Genomic DNA, 27,579 nt, shown 5'->3' with positions numbered 1-27,579 from the left:
TTTTATTTCGAATGCTTTGTATTAATATTGGTTATCGTATTTAAGCATAACAATAACAAAATAAAGTCATATCCTAGACTATATGGTGCAGTGGAATATTCTAGAATCTCAGTCTATGTCGCTCATACTTATATATGCATCTCTTTCGCTCGGACAAAGAAAATTCTAGAAGGGTAGTGCTACCAATTTAAGAGTATACTTCCTTAACGTTATAGCCTAGCTTCCAACATATCTCTTTCATTTGTACGCCTTATAATGTCTGTGGGGTGTCAAGTGTCTGGTATAAAAGCGATTTAGCCGAGATTGCCCCACCATACCTTTACCATTAGTGTAGTGGCGAGGTTCTGTTGTAACGTAATGAATTTTAGGATAATTTAGTATTAGGTTAAAGATATTCTAAAAGTAAAATGTAGCACTAAGCTTATTATATTTACCATAAAATGTTCTGGAATATGAAGTTTCTATGAGAGGTGGCAAGTTTCGTTAGGAGTCTTAAGATGGCAGAGTCATCGCCCGGTTGATTGCGTATCCTTGATTGTCCATATCTATCCAAGGGAAGTTACAAGGATAAAGATGTAAGGTGGGTCCGATTTTATTATTTTATTTAAACGTTCATAGTTGAAGTACCTAAATGTATTAATACACGTAATTGCGCCGTAATTTGACCTTGACGCGTCGTACAAAGTCGGTATTTGTAAATTTAATTTTTGATGATGTCATCAATGTTTATCAATGTTTAAACACTCAACAAAATTTATCACTACTAAATTTTTGATATTTAATATTTCGATTATTTAATATAAAATAAATATGACTATAGATTTGGTAATAATTTAGAAACTTGTTCATTTTTTTTTAACGATTCAAATTACTGCATACATGCTGTAGTATTACGCGACAGCTGCGTTGGTAGTCGGTACTACGGTACTTGGCTTTTAGATGACTGCTAACCAAAAAAGTCTTGTATTGTATTGTAAGGAATTGTATTTATCAAGTATAATTTATATTTTAGCTATTACTATAGTAATATGTATTGTAATATCTATCGTAATATATATCGTAGTACTATGTATTGTTGTAAGCATTTGCTTACAAAAATACATATTTGAAATTTAATAAAAATGTACCTGTTGCCTATACGTAATATAGACATAACGTCATAAACAGCCCATACCGATTAACTTAATGCCGGTATCTTATATTTAACGAATAGTTATTATAAGTACTAATATTGGTTATCATAAGCATAAGCGATCGTTTTTGAATTACGATTACGAGTAACAATTTTTTTTTGTATCTTGACAAATTAACTTGAGTAGTGCAAGTTGACAATAAAACATTTTTTTTTTACAAAAAAAATAATAGTTAATAATAGTTTAATGATAAATAATCCAGTCGATTCAATTATATAAACTAAAAAAGGGGTAATTAATGTGGAATGATGATATGCTAAGAAGAATGCTCATATTTAGTTCAATAATCAGTTTAAGACAAATAAATTTCAATTTAGACTGGATCAAAACTATAAGGTAGCATTATTCTAATAACGGGTTACACAATATGAATATGAGTAAATGAAAAATTGTTACTAATAGAATTAAATAGATAGATCTTATTCATTAACAATTGTGATTAAAGTGAAATAAAAAAATACTTATTCCGTGCATAACTTTTCACGATTCAAACGGTTTTACTGCATACAGTTTTTGATAATTATGACCAAACATTAAATATAATGAACTAAAAACTAGGAAGAAATAAAAAAGATAAATAATTTGCCATTTTGGCATAACGAAATTTTTTTTTTGATTTCATGAATTGAATTGATTAAAAATTACTTGATTAAATACTAAACTAACAAACTCATTTACAGTTTTTTATTACATACATTGAGGTATTTTATATACATTGATAAAATACGACTAAAATTTTTACTAGTCAAGGGTAAAACACCTATGGATTTTCAACAAAATTTGTATTATCATATTAGAAAAATAGTAAAAAAAATAATTGTATTTAATCAATTAAATATCAATAAAAACTACAAACATAATTTCTCGTAATCTATAAAATAGAAATAATATAAATACTAGTAAATTCTACTGAGTACATATAACCGCTTACAGTTCTTAAATATTAAAATCTACAAAAAATAATGTAAAATACTGATCACTAAATATGTTCATCTAATATATGTTTAATATATTAAGAATGTAATAGACGTTTTCAATGAAGTAAGCAAATAAATTGGATCTAAATGGTATGGACGGTGTCTTACAAATTTCAAAGTAATAGACGATATCTTATAGCATTATAATATACCTAAGTTTTTTCCAATGAAAGTATTAAATAAAATAGTATGTCAATGGTATTATAGACAGTGTCATCTTAAATTATTTTTATATAGCAATGGTATGTGTCTATAAACAGTCTTACAAATCTCAATGCTATAGACGATATCTTACAGCATAATAACAGAATTAGTCTTTGTCAATGAAAAATAAAATTGGATCTCAATGGTATAGACAGCTGTCTTACAGAATAAGAATATTGACTCATTTTCAATGAAAGAAGAAAATAGTATTGAATCTTAAGGGTATACACAAATATCTAATAAATCTCAGGCATAGGCATATACAAAAGATTATAATAGTGGTTTTCAGTAAAGTAGGAAAATACCTTAGAATCTCAATAGTATAAACAGTTATCTTACAGGATAAGAATATGGACTCGTTTTCAATGAAAGTATAAAATAAAATTGTATGTCAATGGTATATAGACAGTGTCATCCTTCATTTTTTTTTTATATAGCAATGGTATAGACAGTCTTAGAAATCTCAAAGTTATAGACAAGTGTCTTACGATATCTTGCAGCATAGTAACATAAACAATTTATGTTCAATGAAAGTAGAAAATAATATGAAATCAAAATGGTATAATATCACTCGTTTCCAATGAAAGCAGGACTTAATTTTGAATGTCCAATACTTATATAAAGTCTTACAAATCTCAAAGATATAGACAAGTATCGTTACAAATCTCAGTAACAGAGAATATCTTAATATATAATATAATAGTCGTTTAGAATAAAATAAGAAAAATACAATATCTTACAGGATAAGAATATGACTCGTTTTCAATGAAAGCAGGACTTAATTTTGAATGTCCAATAATTATATGAGTCTTACAAATCTCAAAGGTATAGACAAGTGTCTTAACAAATCTCAGTAACAGACAATGTCTTAATACATAATAATATAACAGTCGTTTAGAATAAAATAAGAAAAATACAATATCTTACAGGATAAGAATATGACTCGTTTTCAATGAAAGTAGGACTTAATTTTGAATGTCCAATACTTATATAAAAGTCTTAAAAATCTCAAAGGTATAGGTATCGTAAGGAATCTCAGTAACAGAGAATATCTTAAAGCATAATACTATAATAGTCGTTTTCAATAAAAGCAGGACTTAATTTTGAATGTCCAATACTTATATAAGTCTTACAAATCTCAAAGGCATAGACAAGTGTCTTAACAAATCTCAGTAACAGACAATATCTTAAAGCATAATAATATAATAGTCGTTTTCAATAAAAGTAGGACTTAATTTTGAATGTCCAATACTTATATAAGTCTTACAAATCTCAAAGGTATAGACAAGTGTCTTAACAAATCTCAGTAACAGACAATATCTTAATACATAATAATACAACAGTCGCTTAGAATAAAATAAGAAAAATACAATATCTTACAGGATAAGAATATGACTCGTTTTCAATGAAAGCAGGACTTAATTTTGAATGTCCAATACTTATATAAAGTCTTACAAATCTCAAAGATATAGACAAGTATCGTTACAAATCTCAGTAACAGAGAATATCTTAATATATAATATAATAGTCGTTTAGAATAAAATAAGAAAAATACAATATCTTACAGGATAAGAATATGACTCGTTTTCAATGAAAGCAGGACTTAATTTTGAATGTCCAATAATTATATGAGTCTTACAAATCTCAAAGGTATAGACAAGTGTCTTAACAAATCTCAGTAACAGACAATGTCTTAATACATAATAATATAACAGTCGTTTAGAATAAAATAAGAAAAATACAATATCTTACAGGATAAGAATATGACTCGTTTTCAATGAAAGTAGGACTTAATTTTGAATGTCCAATACTTATATAAAAGTCTTAAAAATCTCAAAGGTATAGGTATCGTAAGGAATCTCAGTAACAGAGAATATCTTAAAGCATAATACTATAATAGTCGTTTTCAATAAAAGCAGGACTTAATTTTGAATGTCCAATACTTATATAAGTCTTACAAATCTCAAAGGCATAGACAAGTGTCTTAACAAATCTCAGTAACAGACAATATCTTAAAGCATAATAATATAATAGTCGTTTTCAATAAAAGTAGGACTTAATTTTGAATGTCCAATACTTATATAAGTCTTACAAATCTCAAAGGTATAGACAAGTGTCTTAACAAATCTCAGTAACAGACAATATCTTAATACATAATAATACAACAGTCGCTTAGAATAAAATAAGAAAAATACAATATCTTACAGGATAAGAATATGACTCGTTTTCAATGAAAGCAGGACTTAATTTTGAATGTCCAATACTTATATAAAGTCTTACAAATCTCAAAGATATAGACAAGTATCGTTACAAATCTCAGTAACAGAGAATATCTTAATATATAATATAATAGTCGTTTAGAATAAAATAAGAAAAATACAATATCTTACAGGATAAGAATATGACTCGTTTTCAATGAAAGCAGGACTTAATTTTGAATGTCCAATAATTATATGAGTCTTACAAATCTCAAAGGTATAGACAAGTGTCTTAACAAATCTCAGTAACAGACAATGTCTTAATACATAATAATATAACAGTCGCTTAGAATAAAATAAGAAAAATACAATATCTTACAGGATAAGAATATGACTCGTTTTCAATGAAAGCAGGACTTAATTTTGAATGTCCAATACTTATATAAAAGTCTTAAAAATCTCAAAGGTATAGGTATCGTAAGGAATCTCAGTAACAGAGAATATCTTAAAGCATAATACTATAATAGTCGTTTTCAATAAAAGTAGGACTTAATTTTGAATGTCCAATAATTATGAGTCTTACAAATCTAAAAGGTATAGACAAGTGTCTTAACAAATCTCAGTAACAGACAATGTCTTAATACATAATAATATAACAGTCGTTTAGAATAAAATAAGAAAAATACAATATCTTACAGGATAAGAATATGACTTGTTTTCAATGAAAGTAGGACTTAATTTTGAATGTCCAATACTTATAAGTCTTACAAATCTCGCAGGTATAGTAGACAAGTGTCTTAACAAATCTCAGTAACAGACAATATCTTAATACATAATAATATAATAGTCGTTTTCAATAAAAGCAGGACTTATTTTGAATGTCCAATACTTATATAAGTCTTACAAATCTCAAAGGTATAGACAAGTGTCTTAACAAATCTCAGTAACAGACAATATCTTAATACATAATAATACAACAGTCGCTTAGAATAAAATAAGAAAAATACAATATCTTACAGGATAAGAATATGACTCGTTTTCAATGAAAGCAGGACTTAATTTAGAATGTCCAATACTTATATAAAGTCTTACAAATCTCAAAGATATAGACAAGTATCGTTACAAATCTCAGTAACAGAGAATATCTTAATATATAATATAATAGTCGTTTAGAATAAAATAAGAAAAATACAATATCTTACAGGATAAGAATATGACTCGTTTTCAATGAAAGCAGGACTTAATTTTGAATGTCCAATAATTATATGAGTCTTACAAATCTCAAAGGTATAGACAAGTGTCTTAACAAATCTCAGTAACAGACAATGTCTTAATACATAATAATATAACAGTCGCTTAGAATAAAATAAGAAAAATACAATATCTTACAGGATAAGAATATGACTCGTTTTCAATGAAAGCAGGACTTAATTTTGAATGTCCAATACTTATATAAAAGTCTTAAAAATCTCAAAGGTATAGGTATCGTAAGGAATCTCAGTAACAGAGAATATCTTAAAGCATAATACTATAATAGTCGTTTTCAATAAAAGTAGGACTTAATTTTGAATGTCCAATAATTATGAGTCTTACAAATCTAAAAGGTATAGACAAGTGTCTTAACAAATCTCAGTAACAGATAATGTCTTAATACATAATAATATAACAGTCGTTTAGAATAAAATAAGAAAAATAAAATATCTTACAGGATAAGAATATGACTTGTTTTCAATGAAAGTAGGACTTAATTTTGAATGTCCAATACTTATAAGTCTTACAAATCTCGCAGGTATAGTAGACAAGTGTCTTAACAAATCTCAGTAACAGACAATATCTTAATACATAATAATATAATAGTCGTTTTCAATAAAAGCAGGACTTATTTTGAATGTCCAATACTTATATAAGTCTTACAAATCTCAAAGGTATAAACAAGTATCGTTACAAATCTCAGTAACAGAGAATATCTTAATATATAATATAATAGTCGTTTAGAATAAAATAAGAAAAATACTTCAAATATATCTTACAGGATAAGAATATGACTCGTTTTCAATGAAAGCAGGACTTAATTTTAAATGTCCAATAATTATATGAGTCTTACAAATCTCAAAGGTATAGACAAGTGTCTTAACAAATCTCAGTAACAGACAATGTCTTAATACATAATAATATAACAGTCGTTTAGAATAAAATAAGAAAAATACAATATCTTACAGGATAAGAATATGACTCGTTTTCAATGAAAGTAGGACTTAATTTTGAATGTCCAATAATTATGAGTCTTACAAATCTCAAAGGTATAGACAAGTGTCTTAACAAATCTCAGTAACAGACAATATCTTAAAGCATAATAATATGATAGTCGTTTTCAATGAAATTAGAAAAATAATATTGAATCTGAATGGTATAAACAAACATATCTTACAGGAATAGAATATGACTCGTTTTCAATGAAAGTAGGACTTAATTTTGAATGTCAAATACTTATATCAAGTCTTACAAATCTCAAAGGTATAATAGACAAGTGTCTTAACAAATCTCAGTAACAGACAATATCTTAATATTTAATATAATAGTCGTTTTCAATGAAATTAGAAAAATAATATTGAATCTGAATGGTATAAACAAGCATTTCTTACAGGATAAGAAAAAAGACTCGTTTTCAATGAAAGTAGGACTTAATTTTGAATGTCCAATAATTATGAGTCTTACAAATCTCAAAGGTATAGACAAGTGTCTTAACAAATCTCAGTAACAGACAATATCTTAATACATAATAATATAATAGTCGTTTTCAATAAAAGCAGGACTTATTTTGAATGTCCAATACTTATATAAGTCTTACAAATCTCAAAGGTATAAACAAGTATCGTTACAAATCTCAGTAACAGAGAATATCTTAATACATAATATAATAGTCGTTTAGAATAAAATAAGAAAAATACAATATCTTACAGGATAAGAATATGACTCGTTTTCAATGAAAGTAGGACTTAATTTTGAATGCCCAATACTTATATAAAGTCTTACAAATCTCAAAGGTATAGACAAGTGTCTTAACAAATCTCAGTAACAGACAATATCTTAAAGCATAATAATGTAAAAGTCGTTTTCAATGAAATTAGAAAAATAATATTGAATCTGAATGGTATAAACAAACATATCTTACAGGAATAGAATATGACTCGTTTTCAATAAAAGTAGGACTTAATTTGGAATGTCAAAAACTTATAACAAGTCTTACAAATCTCAAAGGTACAGGACAAGTGTCTTAACAAATCTCAGTAACAGACAATATCTTAATACATAATATAATAGTCGTTTTCAATGAAATTAGAAATATATTATTGAATCTGAATGGTATAAACAAGCATTTCTTACAGGATAAGAATATGACTCGTTTTCAATGAAAGTAGGACTTAATTTTGAATGTCCAATAATTATGAGTCTTACAAATCTCAAAGGTATAGACAAGTGTCTTAACAAATCTCAGTAACAGACAATATCTTAAAGCATAATAATATGATAGTCGTTTTCAATTAAATTAGAAAAATAATATTGAATCTGAATGGTATAAACAAACATATCTTAAAGGATAAGAATATGACTCGTTTTCAATGAAAGTAGGACTTAAATTTGAATGCCCAATACTTATATAAAGTCTTACAAATCTCAAAGGTATAATAGACAAGTGTCTTAACAAATCTCAGTAACAGATCTTAACGGTATAAACAGTTATCTTACAGATTAAGAATATGGACTCGTTTTCAATGAAAGTATAAAATAAAATTTTATGTCAATGGTATAGACAGTATCTCACAGGATAAGGACATAAAAGTTATTCTATATACACATATGGTATAGGTATTTTAAGTATATTTAAAGTAGCATTAGATTGAAAACATTGAAAATTAAATAACGTACATAAATTACGTTAAATTAATGTTAGCGGCTAAGTGATGTTATTTTTTTAATCCGTCTTTAATCTGCTTAGAGCGTGAAATAGTGTGAATATTCCTAAGAAAATTTTATAAAATATAATTAATAAAACATAATTTATAATAATATAAAACTAATTTTAAGTGGTTTTTTTTTTATTGAAATTTTATGCGCAAATTTATATAGGGTATAAAATACACAGGTCCCTTAACAAGGTAGTGTTCATTGAACCTTAGATCTTCCTTAGTATTTCGTTTATTATTAGGAGCCGCTGGCAAAATGAAGTGATCAATATGCCTAGACTTATTACTAAAATAGAGATTGAAATTGGCTATTGTCCATCTTTTGCACATTAAAATTGTATCCTAAAATATACATTTGCAACTAATAGAAACCAAGTAGGTACACTCAGAGTGATTTTATGATATTTATAAAAAGAGGTGAATAGGTCTGACTTTAGACGTATGATAAAATATATTGTTTGTTAGTATATGTTCTCAGAACACAAATAATAAAATTTTAAATAGAAACATTTTAAATATTTTCAATAAGTACACAGAAAAACCGTAATTTTACAAGAAAAACACTATGATTATAATGGTATAATTATGTACATATTTTTTTAAGTGATTGCTTATTTTATGAAGTCAAAAATTTTCAATTAAGCAATATTACGTTAACAGAGTTCAAAATGCTGAAAATTTAGATTAAATAAAGGTGCAACAGAAAGCTGGTCTTCAATATTTTCATGTTATAGGTATAAAAATAAAAGGAAATTGTATCTTTTATAAAATATAAGGAAATCGAAACTTAGTTTTTATTGTATTCGAATATAATTATAATTTATAAATAACGATAGTATTATTTATATACTTTCGGAATTTAAACTTGCATAATAATATGACACAAATATCACTGGACCAAATTGCAGTTAATCGCAAAATAGGAAATTAAGGTAATTCTGTAAGACATAAATTAGTAATGCCGTTTGCATTGCAAAAGAAATATAGTAATTTAAAGAAAAAACACCATTAACAAGATGAAACGTATTAATAATACGTTTCATCTTGTTAATGGTTTTTTTATGCATATCAATAAATCGTTTATAAAAAAATATCCGTTCGACAATTTTGTATATCAGTTATTATCAATATGATTATTGTGATAACATTTATAAAACAAGTTATAACAATAAGACAAGTCATTGATGAGTTTATATTAATATTGGTATTTAAGACAATAAGGTTACATTATCATTATTTGGCATGTTATGGTATCCAAATACATAGTTTAATAAAACCTTTGTGCACGCCTCGAACGCTATGTGGCATCTTGATAGTGCATTTATATTATAATTTCAAAAGGTTTTTATTTCATATTATGGTAACATTTTATTTGGAAACGTATTTATTTAAAGAATCAAATTAAGGAAGGGAATTAAATAAATTACAAAACCATATTTAAAAAATACTTTCTCTAAGAAATTTCGATAGTATGTCGAAACATATGTTTTTTATACATTATCACGATCGTTAAAGTAGGTACCTAATAATTTCAGTATTTCACAATCGTATGCAAGCTGTTGATGACGTTATGTTTGCGCTGAATAAGCGGATGACTACTTACTGTTTATTTATATTACATTAACCTTCAAAAGACAAGATGTTATTTGTGCGGTATAAAAGAATAATGATTTTATCGATACGCGTTGCTCTGATAATTTTAAATACAAATTTCGTACTACAATCAATCAATGGAAAATATCATAAATTAAATTAAATGACAAGTTTTAAGGTTTTATCAAAATATGTATCTATAAAAAAGTAATTAAATACAGGCATAAGGAAGGTAGTTTTCGACGGGGTCATATTAATAAAGGAATATATAGATGTAAGTTAAGCAAAGGTTCTATGATATTTAATTTATAAAATAATGGATCTCAATCTCTAATCATAAGATAATAATCGGTATCTTAAAAGAAAAATTAAAATATTTATGAAATAAGTTTTTATTTCGCTAAACACCTACCACAATATATAAGGTTCATTTGTAGAAGCAATTTGGAATATTTATAAATAATTATCTTTAAATAATAGATCAAAACTCCAAAGTCATAAACTGAACATGTATTATTTATACAATCTACATTAACAAAAAAATCGCTTTTTATATGAAGTAAAATGCGTAATCATTTGGTAAATTAAGCATTAAAATTAACATATTATACAGATTGGGAGTTGAAAAATAACATATATTAAATAATTTATAAAATATATGCATAAGAAAAATTCATCGAAAATAACCAAATTAAATAGATCCATAAACGCTAGTAAATTTTTGAAGCAATAATAACTGAGTGATGTACAATTAATAAACAAATAATTGTAATAGAGCAAACATACACAAAATTAGTCATTTTACTATCATTAAAATTTTAAAATATACATGCAGCACGATACAGAAATTGAATTATTTCAATTATAAAATTAATAGTTCAATTTGGCAACGCAGTACATATATTATCTAAAATTGCGGTGCGTTAAAGCTTTTACTCTTATGTTACTTTAAATATACCTTATAAATTCAACTAAATCTGTTTGTATATGAATAACGAATTATTTTAAACTTAGTTAATGTTTTATGATTTTATTATATTTCAGGATTATTGTGATATTTATTAACCGTTATCCACGCTTCTTCTGCAGACTCGGTTTAACTCGTCGAACATCATGGCAGGTCGATTACATCCCTTACATTAGGCCAGTACTTTAGCAGATTCAAAAAGTATTTATATGGCTCGCGTCGGTACGAACGCTAAGGAATACATCCGGTCATCGGTGTAGAAACGTCCCCGTTTAGGGATCTTTCTAGTTGGTTACGCAGGTATTGACAAATTTTGACTTAAGATAACATTTTCAAAAATAGCTACTCATTAGATATTCTCTTTTATATTAATGTAACTGAAAACGTCTTTAAGCTATGTTCTCCGAAATAATATATTTGCTGATTTTACAAATAATTCTAAAATAAATTACCATAGTTGAAGAATTATTACAAAAGACTAACGATAAACTAAATGTAACCGGAAATCGAAAATTGGAAATATTAGACGTTCTACTATAAGTAGACTCTTACAATAAGTATAGCTAATAGTCCGTTTAGATCAGATCCGCCGGTCATAACACATACATCTTAGTCATCTAGCACTTGACATAAAATAGTTATAAGGATTGATTTCAGTAATGGTTGTCGTCAATTGATTTTCAGATGTTTAGTTGGAGCTACAGGCAGGCTTGTTCGCTATGTATCACGGTAGCCACGAGATAGCTAAAGCTCTTAGTTACGATCATTATACTCCAACTTGAGTTTAGATGTTACTGGCTGAAATAGTTACATTTGTAAGTTTCGGATACATACAGATTCAATTACATTTATACATTACAAAGTAAGCTTGTATTTTTACATATTATATTTGATATTGTTATTGTAACTGAAGATAAGAAATCTTATCTTTAGGTCGTAATTCAATATATTTAGAATATTAAAATCGTACATGAATTATTAGATACGAGTTTAAAGTTAGTTATCACGAAATATAGTAGACTAAGATACGAACGTTAAAATAATATCAGGCGATGACGTACTATTAATTTAGTATTTAGATTACTTTTAGGTTCGTTATAACATCACATTAAGCAGTTGATTTTGTCTAGATGTAGCTTACTTTTATCTTAGTTATATGATATATAATATGATAGAATAATGGTAAATTTTAGTAATCAATAAATAATATGTATTATTTACAATATAAGATAGATATTAATGCTAAACTAAGTATGAATCATTTCGTTATTGACACATCCTTTTATATTTATGTATGTATATATGTATATATCTAACGCATAACAAGTTTAAAAAGCGTAGAATTGAAGCACTCATGCGCAGTGACCTAACACCTATTAGGCATCGTTTAGGATGAATTATACCTGAAATAGTGACGACTACACGACGGTAGGTTAAAACAAAATAAGATTCTTTATAGTTGAGTCTATTATACCGAAGTTGGCACGTTGAACGGTATTCATCATTTCGTTTAATAGTAGTGTTTAGATGTAAAAACCTAGGTGCAATAAGATATCTAGTAAATTTTACGTACATGAAAATAAATATTTTAGCTACACTTTGATTAACGTGATGTAATATCGTCATTGCTCAGTATCTTAAATAACATCAAGTCGTATTTATAAAAAAACTACGGGATAAAAAACATTAAAACTCGTAATCGGTGATTTATGTACGTGAAGATGTTAAAATATACGAAAAATGTAATTTGTCAGATCAGATAATTTGAATAAAATAAATTACACCTTAATTTTCAAACTATTTAAAAAACAAAACTAATATTGTTAAAAATTTAATAAAAGCAAAACCAGTCACACAGTTCTTTTTATTTTTGCAACTAATCTTTTTTTCTTTTTAGCCCTTTTCCTTTAAAATATATTGAGTTAAGTGCTATTCAAAGTAACATTAAATCAGGAATTTCAACACATATACATATGTATAAATATATATAAATATATATATAAATCAAAAATTAATAATTTGAAAAATACGGGAATACTTGAACAAAAACAGAATAAGAGAATAAAACCATAACTAGAGAAGAATATCAATAATAATCAGCTTTACAGTTACTAGAAGAATTAGGCTATACAATCGGATGATAGCGTGTTCATTAGTTTTGTGGGGAGAAGTTTTGTGTGCAGTTGTAATAGTGATAATGTTTTTTTAAGAAAAGTATTATATGTAACACGTGAAAGTTTTAAGTTTAGTGATATTTTGAGAATTGAGTTCATGGTAGATGTAATGATAATTATTCACCGCTATTTAATTAAAAAGAATATTGTTCGATAAGTTACTAAGATTTAGAAAATAAAGAGAAATAATCAATATTCTGCGACATGACCATATTGAAAAGGTTGATTGATAAAAGTAATTGAAATACAGAGCAGAGTTGATTCAGAAATTAAAAAATGTTTTTAAATACTCAAATAAATACTCAACATACGTCACATTTACGTTGAAAATAGCTTCAAAACAAAAGGATGAAAAAATCGCAAGATATTCTCGTTTAAGTGTGCAGTTAGTGTCATAGTGGAATGTTTAATTAGTGATGAGTTTTTTTTAAATATATATACGGAAGAAAAGTTATACAAGTTAAAATCTATATAAAAGTAATAATTTGAAAAGGTATAGAAAATACCGCAATGAGTGAAAGAGACTTGATAAAATCGGTAATGATTACAATAAAAATATCCAGAAAAAATAATTCACTGATTTTAAACTACGATTATTTGTAGGATTTCGTTCATGGAAAATTACATTAAGATATAAATTTTTGAACAACTAATTTCTACTCAGCAGAAAAGTAATTCGCTATTAGAAGGAAAATAAGGAAATTTCCCTATAATCATGGAAAGGGTAATACTGACGTTAACATCGAGAGATATTAGATAACATATATGTACATTAAAAATCAGATATAATGAATAGCTCAACCGTTCCATTTTTACAGCATTTTGTAAGACATGTATTAATGCCACTTTGGAATAGATTTCATGATTACATTAAATGAATGCTTCAAGTATCTTAATATCTTCAATTAGCCTTAAAATAGGAAACATTAGAGGCCCTCAATTTTACTTACCTTATGCAATTGGTTGAAGTATTTTAGCATCTTAAAATAGCAATAGAGATAAAACACCAAAAACGTAATAACGGATGTTTTTAAAGAAAATGACGGAAACTAAAACACTAAGAACAATTTTTACTACGGAAAGAAATCTGAAAAATCAAAAAAAAATAAAAAGAAACGTATACCTAATAAACGAAGCCGAATATTTATATTTAATAACCGAAGAAACTATTTAATCTAACAGATATAATCACTACAAATTTTATATTCACAAGTACACAAATACTCATGATATTTTATTGAATTGGCCACATGAGAAATCGAACGTATGATGACTACTTGTCTTAGGTGAGTCCAAGAGAGAGAGAATGACAAGAATATTTCTTGCATAAATTAAATATTCGTATTATGTAATATATTATATACTAATATTTTTTTTATCTTCCTCAACTATCTTTCCTTTTTTCGTTTAGCTTTTTTAATTCCAGATAAATAACAATATTGGTAACAAGAATGTTATACAAAATCAAATGTTAACACAAAAAATGTAATTTTAACATTACAAGAGTACAATTGATATTATTTGGCTTGAAACCGTATTACATTTCAAAATAATGCATAATATAGTGCGATATTGGCTTGACCTTTTTTATATTTAACTATTTAAACTAAAATTGGTACAGCATGGTCTAGATTGTTTAACACTAGGGATAGTCACAATTCACAGCTGACTGCACTGAATAGCACTTGGATGACCCTTGGTTGATGAGTAAGGTTTGTTTTTAGCATCTGCTTGTAAATATATTTTTATTTGTTCGATATATCACGTGATTCGTCTTCCCTGCGTTTCGATCCATGTGGATACATCGAAAACGTAGTACACACCTTACTATGCTTATCAGCGCCACATACATTGTTCAAGTAATTTATTTCAGATAAAGGATAATATTTAATGTTATAGGCTTAATTGGGATTACTTGTGGTGATTAACAATTTTCTTTGGATCTTGCCTATAACGTTGTATTTGAATGAGCATGAGATTAGGAGGGATTGGTTTAGTCAATTCGCGAGTTGTTTGTTGAAATGTTGCTATAAGAGTGTGAAAAGGCTTGGATATTACTAGTGCATTTCTGCAGATATACATTCGACGCTTTTCACGCCTTTGAGAGTTAGGATCATGATTGTCATCGGTGTCCATACGGGTATGTAACTTTTATTAAGTCACAAATTAATAACGATACACTACTAGCGCCCTATTTCAATGGTTTTTTGTAACGTTATTTTCCTCACAGTATTAATAACAATTTACATACTCGCTTTACTTATGTGAAATGGTTTTATATAATATACGTTGTTTAATTTTTTTTTTTTTTTTATGCTATTATAATAAATATTATTTCAGTTTGTGTATCGGTTACACGGTTCTTTTGGTATTGTAGTTGTTTTACTCATTACAAAACTTATGAAAACAGAATTTTCTTTAACATTTCTTAAATTTTAATTTCATAATACAGCACGACTAGGTCATCAATATTTTGTTTTCAGCTAATCTAATCGATAGAAAATTTAGAAAGAGCAAATTTTCTACATTGCAATAAAAATTACATTAATACACACTAGAATAAATGGATTTATACACGGAGAAGATTGTTCCTGCACCATATTGCTTTTCAATCCACGATTTTATCATTATGCCAGTTTGTTTCTTCGCATTATAGTCGTCTGTAAGCTCAGAAAATACCCACCAAGCTTGAGTCACGTGGTTTGTTTGTGGTTCCGTGTAACAATTATAAAACGATATTTTGATAAAACGCAATATGCTAACTATCCAAAGTGGTTCTACTATGTAACTAAAGTAACCGTTGCTGCTTCCATGCATCGTCCAAGTCTTCTTAAAAATAGATATGCTTTTATTTGCATTTCAACGATTTTTATGTTTGTAGACACAGTTCATTTTGATTACAAAATTTTCTGTGATCTTTATAAAATGCACCAACAATTCTTTGTGGCTAACTTTAACATGTGAATGAGCATGGAGCTAGATGGAATATGTCATATGAAATCGCGATTTCTTGCAGGTTTAGATGGTGTGTGATAGTTAAACATTTGTTGTCACTTTATTATTCTTATATATGGCACATACATCGATGTTGGGTTTACTAGAGGCAATGCAAGATTTTCATGAGTACAATGCGAAAATATGTGCTTAAGTTATTGTTCATCTAAATGCTACTCATCGGTGTTTATGTAATATATTAAAGATCTTTTATCCCTCATTGTATTAAATGCTTTTTATTTTTAATAGAGCTTTAATAATTTGTGGAATGTCACTATGATACTCTTTTAATCCTATTGCTGTGGTGATTCGTCCCTTTATAGTAAAGATGTAAGGTCCAAAATTAGTGTTTATATCCATTAACACTTTTTTCAGTCCTGGCATATGTTGTCGATATGTTTTGTATATGTTATATAATAGTTAACACTCCAGTGTAGCGAGTATGTTACTCTGTATCACAGGATATGCTTTGGGAGAATGAACAGTAGGATCACGAGTGCGAGAACGAGCTGTCGCTTGAAAATGAATTCACTTCAATTTATTATATTATATTATGCTTAAATGCTTTTGTAGGATTAATGCCTTAACGACCCAAGAAGTAATTAATCTCTGCAAAAAAGAAAAACCAAATTAAGTTTGTCTTATTTCGTTTGTTGTGGTTAAGTGTTCGTTTGCCGTTTGTTAGTAAAATTAGTTCTGTTTTTTAGTGAAAAATTGTGAATAGTGAAAATGAAAGCATGAATACAAAAGTTACGTTTATTTGAAATGGTTTTAGCAATCTACCTACAGTTAATATTTAACAAAAATAACTAAAGCAGACTAGTAATCATGAGAGAAATTTTAGAGTTCTAAGTGTCAGTGGTGATGTGTTGTGAGTTGAATTGGGAAGTTTAAATAAATATATTGCAAAAAGTTAATTAAATTCATAAAATAATTATAGTATAGAGAAACGAGAAAAGTTGAGTTGATGTGGAAAGTTGGTGTTAGTGAGATCTAAATAGTTCTCAGATTGAATGCTTTTTCTGTTATTAATATTTTTTTTTTACAGATAATTATATATAGTCATATAAATTAAGTATAATAAATGTTAACACGTCATTAAAACTCAATGCAATAAAATATATTAGAAAACTATAACCACTATTATTTACAGATTAATGAAATTATTTTTATAATAATTCCAGGAACGTATAAAACTTTTTTCTTAACTTTTTTTTGCAGTTGCCTGTTTTTGACGGCGCTCAATTAAATAACGGTTTACGTTATATAAATGTAAAACGTATGCGTACAATAGCAAAACATGTATAAAAATAATGAGAGAAATTAACATGCCGAGAGTTTTTGTTTTAACGTTTTAATTTCAGTTAAATTTCTAAGATTCCGTAGGCTCGATATCGGCAGAGTAACATAATACGAATATAATGTAGCTCTACACATACGACACCGAACGAGAAAAATATAGGTAAAATAATATAATAAGATTATTGTTATAATAAATAAAATCTCTGCTAGCGTTATAAGGACATGTACTTTCCCCTTGTGCCTTTTTTTATATTATTACAGTTCGTGATTTTATGGCGTCTGTCGTGGTTTCGGTGATCCAACCAGCGGCGTCTGCGTATAATTATATTTTTCTCAAACTTATTTTGCAGGTATTAGACATTCTTCGCTTGCGTTTAATCGGTGGATATTTTATTATAACATTAAAAGGTAAATCTGAACAAAATTGTTTAAGATTAACAATAAATGTCCTTTCTTACAGAGACAATACATAACGATAGATGCAATCAATATTAATACATATTTTTTATCTATTTAAACAAACAGGAAATATTCATGTAATCCATAAATAATGATGTACATTCCAAAGGTTTTTTTTTATTCTCCTATCACTAAAGATTCATGAACCTTTTTTTTGCATATATATTTCTAAATTTATATTTTTATAATTATTTTTAAAGAAGTTAGATGACGTTACTTCACGCCGACGCGGTCACTGTTTACAATATAACGTTTTTACCATTATTTAGACACATCCATTCGGAATGCTAGTGATCAGTTCAATTCATCAGATTTATTACAACACATTTGACTTATTTGGTTGTACTTCGATAATTATGTTGATTGTATATATAAAATGCATATACTTCCTATTATTTACTTAGGTAATTATAAATTATTTTTTTTTGCGTTTTTCGTGTATCTTTTCACAGTTGAGGGTCTCGACAAAAGCTAAACGTATAAATCTGATCGAGTGGAATGCGGGCTACGAAATTTAATTTTGCACAAAGGCAACGAATGAGAACGGTATGATAGAATATAGCCTACTCCAAACAATTTTTCCCTATTTATATATATTTTATTTCAATTTGAGCTTTACGGCGCATGCAGCGGAATAGGTAGCAAACCAAGATTTTCATTGCCATAATCTAACAAAGCAGAAATGCTTGTTATGCTTTTTTTCGTGTCGGTACATTTTTGCAGTTCCGGATTCTTTCCGACGCCTTCTTACGCCTTGTCACGTTCCACGTAACTCCCGAAGGAGATCAAATTAAATTTAAAGAATTAACAAGGCATAATTTAAGCAAATGATAATACAATATAAAGGAAAAATATTGAGGCCTGAATCTGCAGTCATGCACGGACTTCAAAGTAGCAGGTAAAATTTTACCTTTAGTTCGTGTTTTTATATTTATGTTCACAGTTACCAGATACGCGGTCGTTTATTTATATAGAAAACGGGCGGAACAGCCATACGTTATGTTTAAAATGTCATATGACATAGTAAAAAACTTATAAATCAGGTATTTACATTAATAACTGTAATCTTTTAAACACTAAGCCTTTTTGTTTGCTTTTCTGCGTGCTGTTTGATCTTTTTACAGTTGAAGATTTCTGCACAAGTCTAAACATCATTTCCTGACATCGAGTTAAATTCAATGGTTATAAATTGGTATGAATACATTGTTTGCTGACACCAAGTAGAATATGTTGATGCCAATGACGTGTTAGAAGCATGACTAAAGTTAAACTAGTCTTAAAATCTCTAACCCTTTACCTCTTAACGTCGTTTTCTTGTGTCCCTTAATTATTGTTTGCAGTTATCACGCTGGCAGATAGCGGCATACACTACGAAGGACAACAAATTCGAGCCTGTTAGCCTAACCAAAATCTGATTGCACTCGTAAGCAAAATCCGTAGGAGCAACTGTACTGTACGACTCAATAGTAGAAGTTATTGTGACACTCGCATGATTATTTTCAACTACACTACACAACCTATATAAAAAGATTTGAGTATGTTTTTCGTGTGCCTCGAAATTTTTGCAGTTCAGAGATTCGTGCAGATAGATATTCTACGGAGAAAGAAAACGATTCTACGATAGTAAACGTCGACGGTGTGTTGGTTCACTTGCATTGGCTGTGAGTTGTATTTTACGCCTTATACCTTAAATAATTAGTCTATTATCTTAGCTATAATAGTTAATATAATAAGAACGATGTATCGACGCAGTTACATGGACCGACAGCAAGGTTCTGTCTCGGAATATCGTATGTATTGGCCATGCCGCATATTATTATAGACGTAACGTTGCTGATGCTTTCAATTAGACAACTTCGATCTAAATAGGTATTTAATTTATTTTTGCATTTCTACGCGTAAATAACATCACTACATCATCTTTGTGTAGCAAGTTCTGTGTGTATGTGTTGTTAGTTTTAGCGTAAGAGATAGTATTAACGTTAGGTTCTGCTTAACTCTGGTACGCAAGGGTCCATGATCATCTCAAACTAACTAGGTATGAAAATACGATTTCTTAATATTTTAACAGGTATTAATATCTAGCGATAGAAAGTCGAATGAAAAACATTTGAAGTAAATGTTTGCCTGCGAGAAATATATTCGTGTCGTCCTAATTGGTACGTAACAGTTTGGTATTTGATGAAACAGCGACGAAAGTATTTGGCTGGTAGCGGGTTTTATATACAAAGTATGTAGATATTTAGAAGCATATTGGTGGTTGTTTTCTTTCGAATGCTTGAGTAATAAGTACTGTGGATTGAATAGTTCGTATCAGTGAACGCAGGCTATCGTAAGTTTTAATATTATTTTACAGCTTAGAAAAATCATGAACACAATAAATTTATACAATAATTTAAGATTTACTTATTACCTGATATAATTAACAAGAAGTTCCTAATATGTGTTAGGTCTTAATATTTAAATTAATATAATATACATGAATAGTATTAAACATAATTTACTTTAATCTTTAGATTATAATTATATAAAAATAAGTATCATGTCACCGAAAAATAAGCTTAAAATATTATAACGAAAATACAATTTATAAGTAATTGTTTGATAACATGGTTTTTCGCAATATTTATGTTCTATTTTTTCAGATATACAAGCAAAAATTACCATTGAAAATGTAGACATAAAAAACTTGCCACTTAGGATAAATGTATTTAAGGAAGTACCTACATAGGTAGGTTAGTAGGTACTTACTTAAACTATTAACTTAATTTTTTCAAATAATTTTCAGGTTAATTAAATAATTCGTAAAAACCGGGCGATGACATATAGGGGGTTTTAGTCTTAAGTATCAAGTTATGTTTCGCAACTATCGAACTAGGCAGATATATATGTATTTTAAAAATTATATATTACCAAATCAACATCAAAATTAATATATATAATTCAATACAAAAATTGGCTTAACTTCAATTTAAAAAAAAGGTGATGCCTGTGGAGTTTCTTGCGCCGCTTCTTCTCCACAGAAGAACACCTTCCGAAGCGGTAGTAGATATTTTCAAAATTAAAAAATTAAATGTAAATTAAGAATAAATCAATGAAAATAAATTCAAAGATATAACTATTTCGTCGTTTTATTTCACTTCCAAGTATGATTGATACAAATATAATTCAAAAGTTTGCTTGTTGTTTTATTACCCTTGTCCTTACCCCCTGATTTTTATTAACTTATTTTGTGAAACGAATTGGCCAGCATCTTACTGAAGTAGTTTCCTCACCTCTGAATTCGAAATACCCAGCCATAAACGTGCATCAGAATAACTAAAAAGTATTTTGTCAGTTTTATTAAATGTTTATATTTTGTACCTTTGAGTAATAGGTACCTACATTAAAAAATTTGAAATGGCCAGTCATTCTGAAGACAAGATTGGCCATGTACTTAATTTTCTTATTAGAGCTCTTATTACGGAATTATCTTTACAAAATCATTTAGCACTTCAACTGATATTTTTACCAGATTATGACAAAGAAAAAATATTTTATCGGAAAATAAATATTTTTACAACTATTTATATTGAAGCTATATTTTCATGTGTTCCGTGCTGAAACTGTTGTAATAATGGTAGGTATGTAATAGTAAATGGTACTGCTATATCTATCTACTGTAACGCTATATGCTAAACCAAGCCAAGCCAAGCCAAGCCTTAGAATTGAATAGCCGACCCAGTCTTTTCCGAACGTTACTCATTAACAATTATGCAAAAGGGATTGTTGCCTATGGCAACCGATAACAGAAAAGAAAAGACGGGGTCGCTATAGCAACTAGGCGGTAAAATATATCGGAGTGAAAAAATATATAAACGATGAATAATAAAAAAATATATATAACATAGTTGTTGTTATTGCCTTTCGTTTCACTACCTACTGTTTATATTGTTGCTATCTTATATTGAAAAAGGACAAAGATTAGTTCCTCTAGATGAACAAGAGGAAGTTTTTAATAAATTCTAATGCTTTGCTCATAAAATGATCTAACTTCACTATAATGTGACCAAACATAAACAAAAAAGAGTGAGAAGGCAAATAAAGTACGAATTTCGTAAAGGTTATATAATTTAAGTAGATCAGGATGACGAAATAAATTTGATTATAATTCTCCAACAATTATGTTTCACTATCCCTCGCAATAGTGTAATTAAAAAAAAATACTACTTACATACATATAGACAAATAGAAAAAGTAAAATCCTGCGACGATTAGAACAAAGTAAAGTAATGGAAATATTGATAGCATATATGTGATATGCTAACTGCTTTTTGCTGCTGTGGTTTTAAAAGGTAGGTACCAAACAAACCTTTAAACGAATTAGTAACCTCCTGAGGTCTAATATAAGATGCCGACTGAACAAACCTCAACTATCCTGTCGGTCATGTCATGTCACGTCATGGTCCTGATTGCCATAACATCGGATTATTGAAGATTTAATTCCATACGCTAGAGTTTATCTGTGTTATTGCAATAATGAGACACATCCTTGTCAAACTCAAATTCCTTTATTCAATATAGAAGTATTACACTTTCACACACTTTTAAACACTACCACCGGTTCGGAAAAGGAAACACCCTGACCTGAGAAGAACCGGCGAAAGAAGGGGGTCTTTTTTTTACCTCAAAATAATTATAGACATAATTGTATTTAAATAGAAACAGCCAGGAGGCGATCGTTTCATTCCCAAGATGTGCTATCAAACATAAACTCACTAATTGTATAATAACCTTTCGCCCACAAGCGTTCCTTAACAATTTTTTTAAATTTCGCAGAAGCATTTTGAACGCTTTCTGGGATCCTGTTGTAGAAGCGTATACATTGCCCCACAAAAGAGTTACTGACTCTATGCAGTCGAGTAACAGGAGTAACAAGATTGTTTGTTCCTTGTACCAATGTTATGAGAATCACATTTTCTCATAAAAACATTAATATTTTTCCGTACATACAAAACATTACAGAATATGTATTTAGAAGCAACAGTCAATATCTTTATTTCTTTAAATATATACCTTAATGATTCCTTGGCTCCTAGGTTATAGATTGCAAGTGATTGAACAGTTCTTCGATATCTAGTCATCAAATAAAATAAGAATAAAATTATATTTGTAGGGAAGACTGGGTAGCAGTAAACCACTTTTTTTGTAAAGTCTGTAATTCCAGTTTATTACTAAATGATTTATATAAGAATATAATCATAATATAAATAACTAATAAAAATTAGCTGGCATTACGTATAAGATATACTTTAAAAAAATAAGGAAATTGATCCTGAAAGGGAATTAATCTAAATTGACCAATTGCTGGGCCAATGAATCCATTACAATCACAATTATTACACTCAATACAATGGATCTATCGAAAAAAATAATAGTAAATGTACAATTTCCATGTAATGTACCTATCACTATTTACTTGTTAGTTGGGCTTTGTGTAAGTCCTTCTGGGTAGGTAGAAACCATCCACTCATCAGATATTATATAGCCAAATAGCAATACTCTTAATATTATTGTGTGCCGGGTGAGTGATCCATTGTTACTACAGGCACAAGAAATGTTTCAGCTCCCAAGGTTAATGATGTGTTGGCGATGTAAGGAATGTTTTATCATTCTTACAGTACTACTGCCTATGCGCGGTGGTGACTACTTACCATCAGGTAATCCTTTTAACGGTTCATCTACATCCATCCATTATGTCCATTATAATAAATAACATAAAAAATAAACGTTTTATTCTGTTATTACAAAATTTACAAAGTACCTACTTATCTATGAAAGGTTCGCATTAAAGAAAAAAAGATAAAATTATAATATAAGCGAGAAACCAAAGCCTCGCCTAAAACCATTCGTGAAGATTAGATAAATATTTTCCCAGGTATTCTATCTTTGTTTTGCTATTTGTTACAAAATTTGAGGACGAACCATAATGTTCTAACGTAATGTAACTTATTAAGACTACGTCTAAATTAACCAAGATGATTATTTTATTTTTTCACGCAAATAGTTTCCATAGGTCTAAAACATATTCTTTAGTGAAGTTTAGTTTTGGAAGTATAGATGGCGCTTACTACTTATTATTCCCTATAAAGCAGTATCTCGTAAAGTAGTTAAGTACCTCCAAAAATGTAAATGTATTGTGCTTCCGTCTAGCGGATGTATACTTCAGGTCAATTTCATACTCTAAAGGGACGGTAACCCGATAGTAGTAACGTTAATACTTATATTCTTGTAGAGGTATATATAATTAAATATTTTATTTGATAGCCTAGATAGAAATGATATCTATTAATAATAATGAGGCACAAAAGTTTTTGCTAGAATAAATACGCAGAAGGAGGATGAGGATTTTACCAATAAATGTAGGTACATAGTCTAAAAAAATAAACACACACAAAATGTGTAAAACTTTATATTGCATTATAGTTATAAACTGTCACAACAAGGAATTGCCGTACTACCTCACATAATTATACCACTTAAGAAATACTTAAACCTACGTAAATTATAAGACTTAATTTTACATCACATGTAGAATGAGATTTCATTTTTTTATAATAAGTAACAATGGCCGATAATATTCTTCACATTACTCCGTTACTAAGGATAGGTCTTAAAACCTTAGCATGTTACTTTCATTTAAAAAATAAGCGCCTTACAAATATTATGCGATAGTTGTTACATATATCATTCTAATTACATATAAATAGATACAACAGATGTAAAAAGATTAAATACTAGAGCAGCAATTAGAAATTATGTTTCAAAAATGTCAATATGTAAACATTATGGATATGATACTAATTTATAATGTACACTATTTGAAAAACAGTCTTCATTTTACTCCGAGGTCGAAATTGAATACTAATCTTATCCTGAACTTAATCATGACAAACATTTGATACCAGACTTTTTTTGTTTTTATTGATATTTAGAGTAAACGTGTACGTTCATAATTAAACCGAATACATTGTATAATGTTATTCATATAAAATGGTCTTATATCGATATAAAATGGGCAAACGAGCCAATATTTATTTACTTAATAAACCTACGTAATAGACATGTTTATTTTACAGATATAATGTAATATAATTAACATTTTATTTATTTTAATAAAACGCACCTATTTTTTTTCATTGTTAAGAACCGATATTTAAAAGATAAATAGGCTTACATCCAAAATAAATGACTTTTCTTGATAACGTCATCATTTTAAAAAAGGTCCGTTAATATTTATTACATAACTCCTTTATGTGCAAATGTGAAATCTACATATATACATACATACATATATGCTCAAGTGTTGCTCTGTCCGACTGAGTTATCAGCTCAATACGACTTAAGTTAATGGGAGATTATTTTTCCATTCAAAATATAGAAAACCTAATTTTATTATTACTTTATACATTGCTATATCAGTATTGATTTAAATTTTGTGGTTTTGAAATAATAAAAAGTTCATTAGACTTTAAGATCGGTGCCATCGAAGACGCTCTTAAGCGCCTAAAGACAATATTTGAAATCAGGTAGAATCCCATGTAATTTAGAATACGAAGATATAACTTCAACCTAAATAAACACTGTCCTTATTAAGTAAGCTTTTATCAAATAATAGTATTTGATAAGTAGTTCATTATTGAAGGAAATATTATCTACCTAACATCAAAACAAAATATTATGATTAATTATTAGTAATGTACCAAGAATACTAGCAATTAATTAAAAAACCAAGATTCGCTTCACTAATATCAACTTCAATACATTTTGTCATATTTGGCATCGTTTTACTTATTTAATCTCAAGTCCAAAATATCGCAGATAAAAACGTTAAGATAGTGTAGCCATAAGCCGGACAGAGATAACAAAGTTTTTTTTTATCGTTTCCAGAAAATCGTGGTTGAATACAACAAAGAAGTTACGACAAAGTCAACGTTTAAGAATAGTAGATTTATAAAAACGGAGTAAAGTGTAATAGGCGTCCATAAATAATTTATCTTTTGTTCTTGTTTTTCATGGTAAGACGCCGCCAGAAACTAGTCTTCTCTGCCGGCGGCTGCTCTTCCCTCGTTTCCTCTCCTCTGGTTTCGCCTCGAAGCATGTCTAAGAAAGTTGGATCATTCTTCCGCACATTCTTTTCGATTTTTACAGCTTCCGCACTGAGTTCCGCTTTCAACTTTTCAGGACTCGTATTCTCGACCTTAAACTCATTAGGGTCTTCAACGAACGCCTGTTGCAGATCGCGCATAATCTTTTTTCGTATGGTCTTTTTCATGCTGAGGTGTCTCTCTAATGTTTTTACGTCACCATTAGCGTAGGTGCGGTAGTCCTCTTTCTTCTTTTTAACCGACTTTTTGGTTTTATCCTCATTATCGTCATAAGCCTTTCCATCGTACTGCTGGTTCAGACCGAAGATGTCACGCAAATGCGGGATTGCCCTCTCTGATGTCATCTTGTATGCTGGCGCCGATCACGCCCAATGTAAGAAGATCACAAACACCTCATTATGGGACCTGGAATAGAAAGAGATAACGAATTAATCATCTACTAACGAGAAGAACGTTAAATAAATGTATTTAAATTTTGATTCGATATTTATTATTTATAGATATAATAGATACGATAGTATGCACATTTATTTTATTTTTCATTTATTTTATTTTCTAACTATAATAATATATTGCTAATGTACAGCATAATTTTAGCATTATGGTTAAAATGGAGAAGAATGGGTTCCTATAATAATAAACTAATAATAAAATTTGCATAATTAATAGCATTGTAGAACACCTTTTCGGCTGTCGAGACTGACAAGTGACAAGCGAATTACGAGTATTAATATTGAATATGTACTAATTGTCGCCTGCGGTTTCTGTATTATCGAAAAAACTATTAATATAATATATGTCTATTATAATAATTATGTCCATTGAAATATTATCTTTGAATACAGGTCGCCAAAAGTAGTGCAAAACATTTTGCCTAAATATACACGTATATTCACCATTGTACCTCTTATTTTTTATTGTGGAATGATATATGTAATTAACACTGTACATAATACTTATGTACAAAAATTTTATTTAATGTTGTCTTAGATTTTCGCGATTATTACACATTGAAATAAAATTCGTGGTCACGAACACTGCAAAGTGCTCGAAACGTCGGGATGTTAAAATAATTAATATACGCGATTAAATCCGTTAAAAACTAGTTTTATTTCAAAAATTTTATTTTTATTCGTTATATAGCATAAGATAAGCATTTCTTATATTATATTAAATTTTAAATGTTCTCGTTGTAATGAATGATCTGGATGCAATTGATCTACATTAAATACTTTCCATTTCAAGACTTTTGATACGAGTAAAATATTCATATATTTTCTATGTATCGATTTAATGCTTTAACAATATAAAACTTAAACTGGGAAATTAGACACACCTACATATTTAAATACTAAGCTACCAGAAAAAATAGCGATACAATTTATTATTAATTTCTTCAAATCCAT

At 28.3% G+C, this 27,579-nt stretch overlaps 1 protein-coding gene and 2 long non-coding RNA genes across 9 annotated transcripts in view; 2 read left to right on the top strand and 1 right to left on the bottom strand.

The window, feature by feature from the left end:
- Nucleotides 1–301: 301 nt before the first annotated feature.
- On the top strand, nucleotides 302–21,147 carry LOC125064358. 6 transcript variants are annotated; one of them, XR_007119582.1, is made up of 6 exons: nucleotides 302–580; nucleotides 11,220–11,397; nucleotides 11,782–11,959; nucleotides 12,995–13,995; nucleotides 14,090–14,557; nucleotides 14,683–21,147. It is a non-coding gene; the product is annotated as an uncharacterized LOC125064358 (long non-coding RNA). The 6 variants fall into 6 exon arrangements; XR_007119580.1 differs by having other exon boundaries at nucleotides 12,995–14,557; nucleotides 14,683–15,411; nucleotides 15,755–21,147; XR_007119579.1 differs by having other exon boundaries at nucleotides 11,782–11,912; nucleotides 12,995–14,557.
- LOC125064360 lies at nucleotides 2,959–4,414 on the top strand. Its single transcript, XR_007119584.1, has 2 exons — nucleotides 2,959–4,195; nucleotides 4,327–4,414. It is a non-coding gene; the product is annotated as an uncharacterized LOC125064360 (long non-coding RNA).
- A 3,314-nt stretch (nucleotides 21,148–24,461) lies between the features above and the next one.
- LOC125064302 overlaps nucleotides 24,462–27,579 on the bottom strand; it is a 47,883-nt gene continuing 44,765 nt past the window's right edge. For both annotated transcript variants that reach the window (XM_047671266.1, XM_047671267.1), the window contains one exon: nucleotides 24,462–26,578. In XM_047671266.1, coding sequence (XP_047527222.1) covers nucleotides 26,059–26,517 — 459 coding nt within the window. In that variant the 5' untranslated portion in view covers nucleotides 26,518–26,578 and the 3' untranslated portion in view covers nucleotides 24,462–26,058. The remainder of the gene's footprint in view (nucleotides 26,579–27,579) is intronic.

Source organism: Vanessa atalanta, chromosome 5 (genome assembly GCF_905147765.1).
Source record: "Vanessa atalanta chromosome 5, ilVanAtal1.2, whole genome shotgun sequence".
NCBI lineage: Eukaryota > Metazoa > Arthropoda > Insecta > Lepidoptera > Nymphalidae > Vanessa > Vanessa atalanta.
The sequence above is the reverse complement of the archived record's forward strand: the minus strand, read 5'-3'. Positions and strand labels throughout refer to the sequence as shown.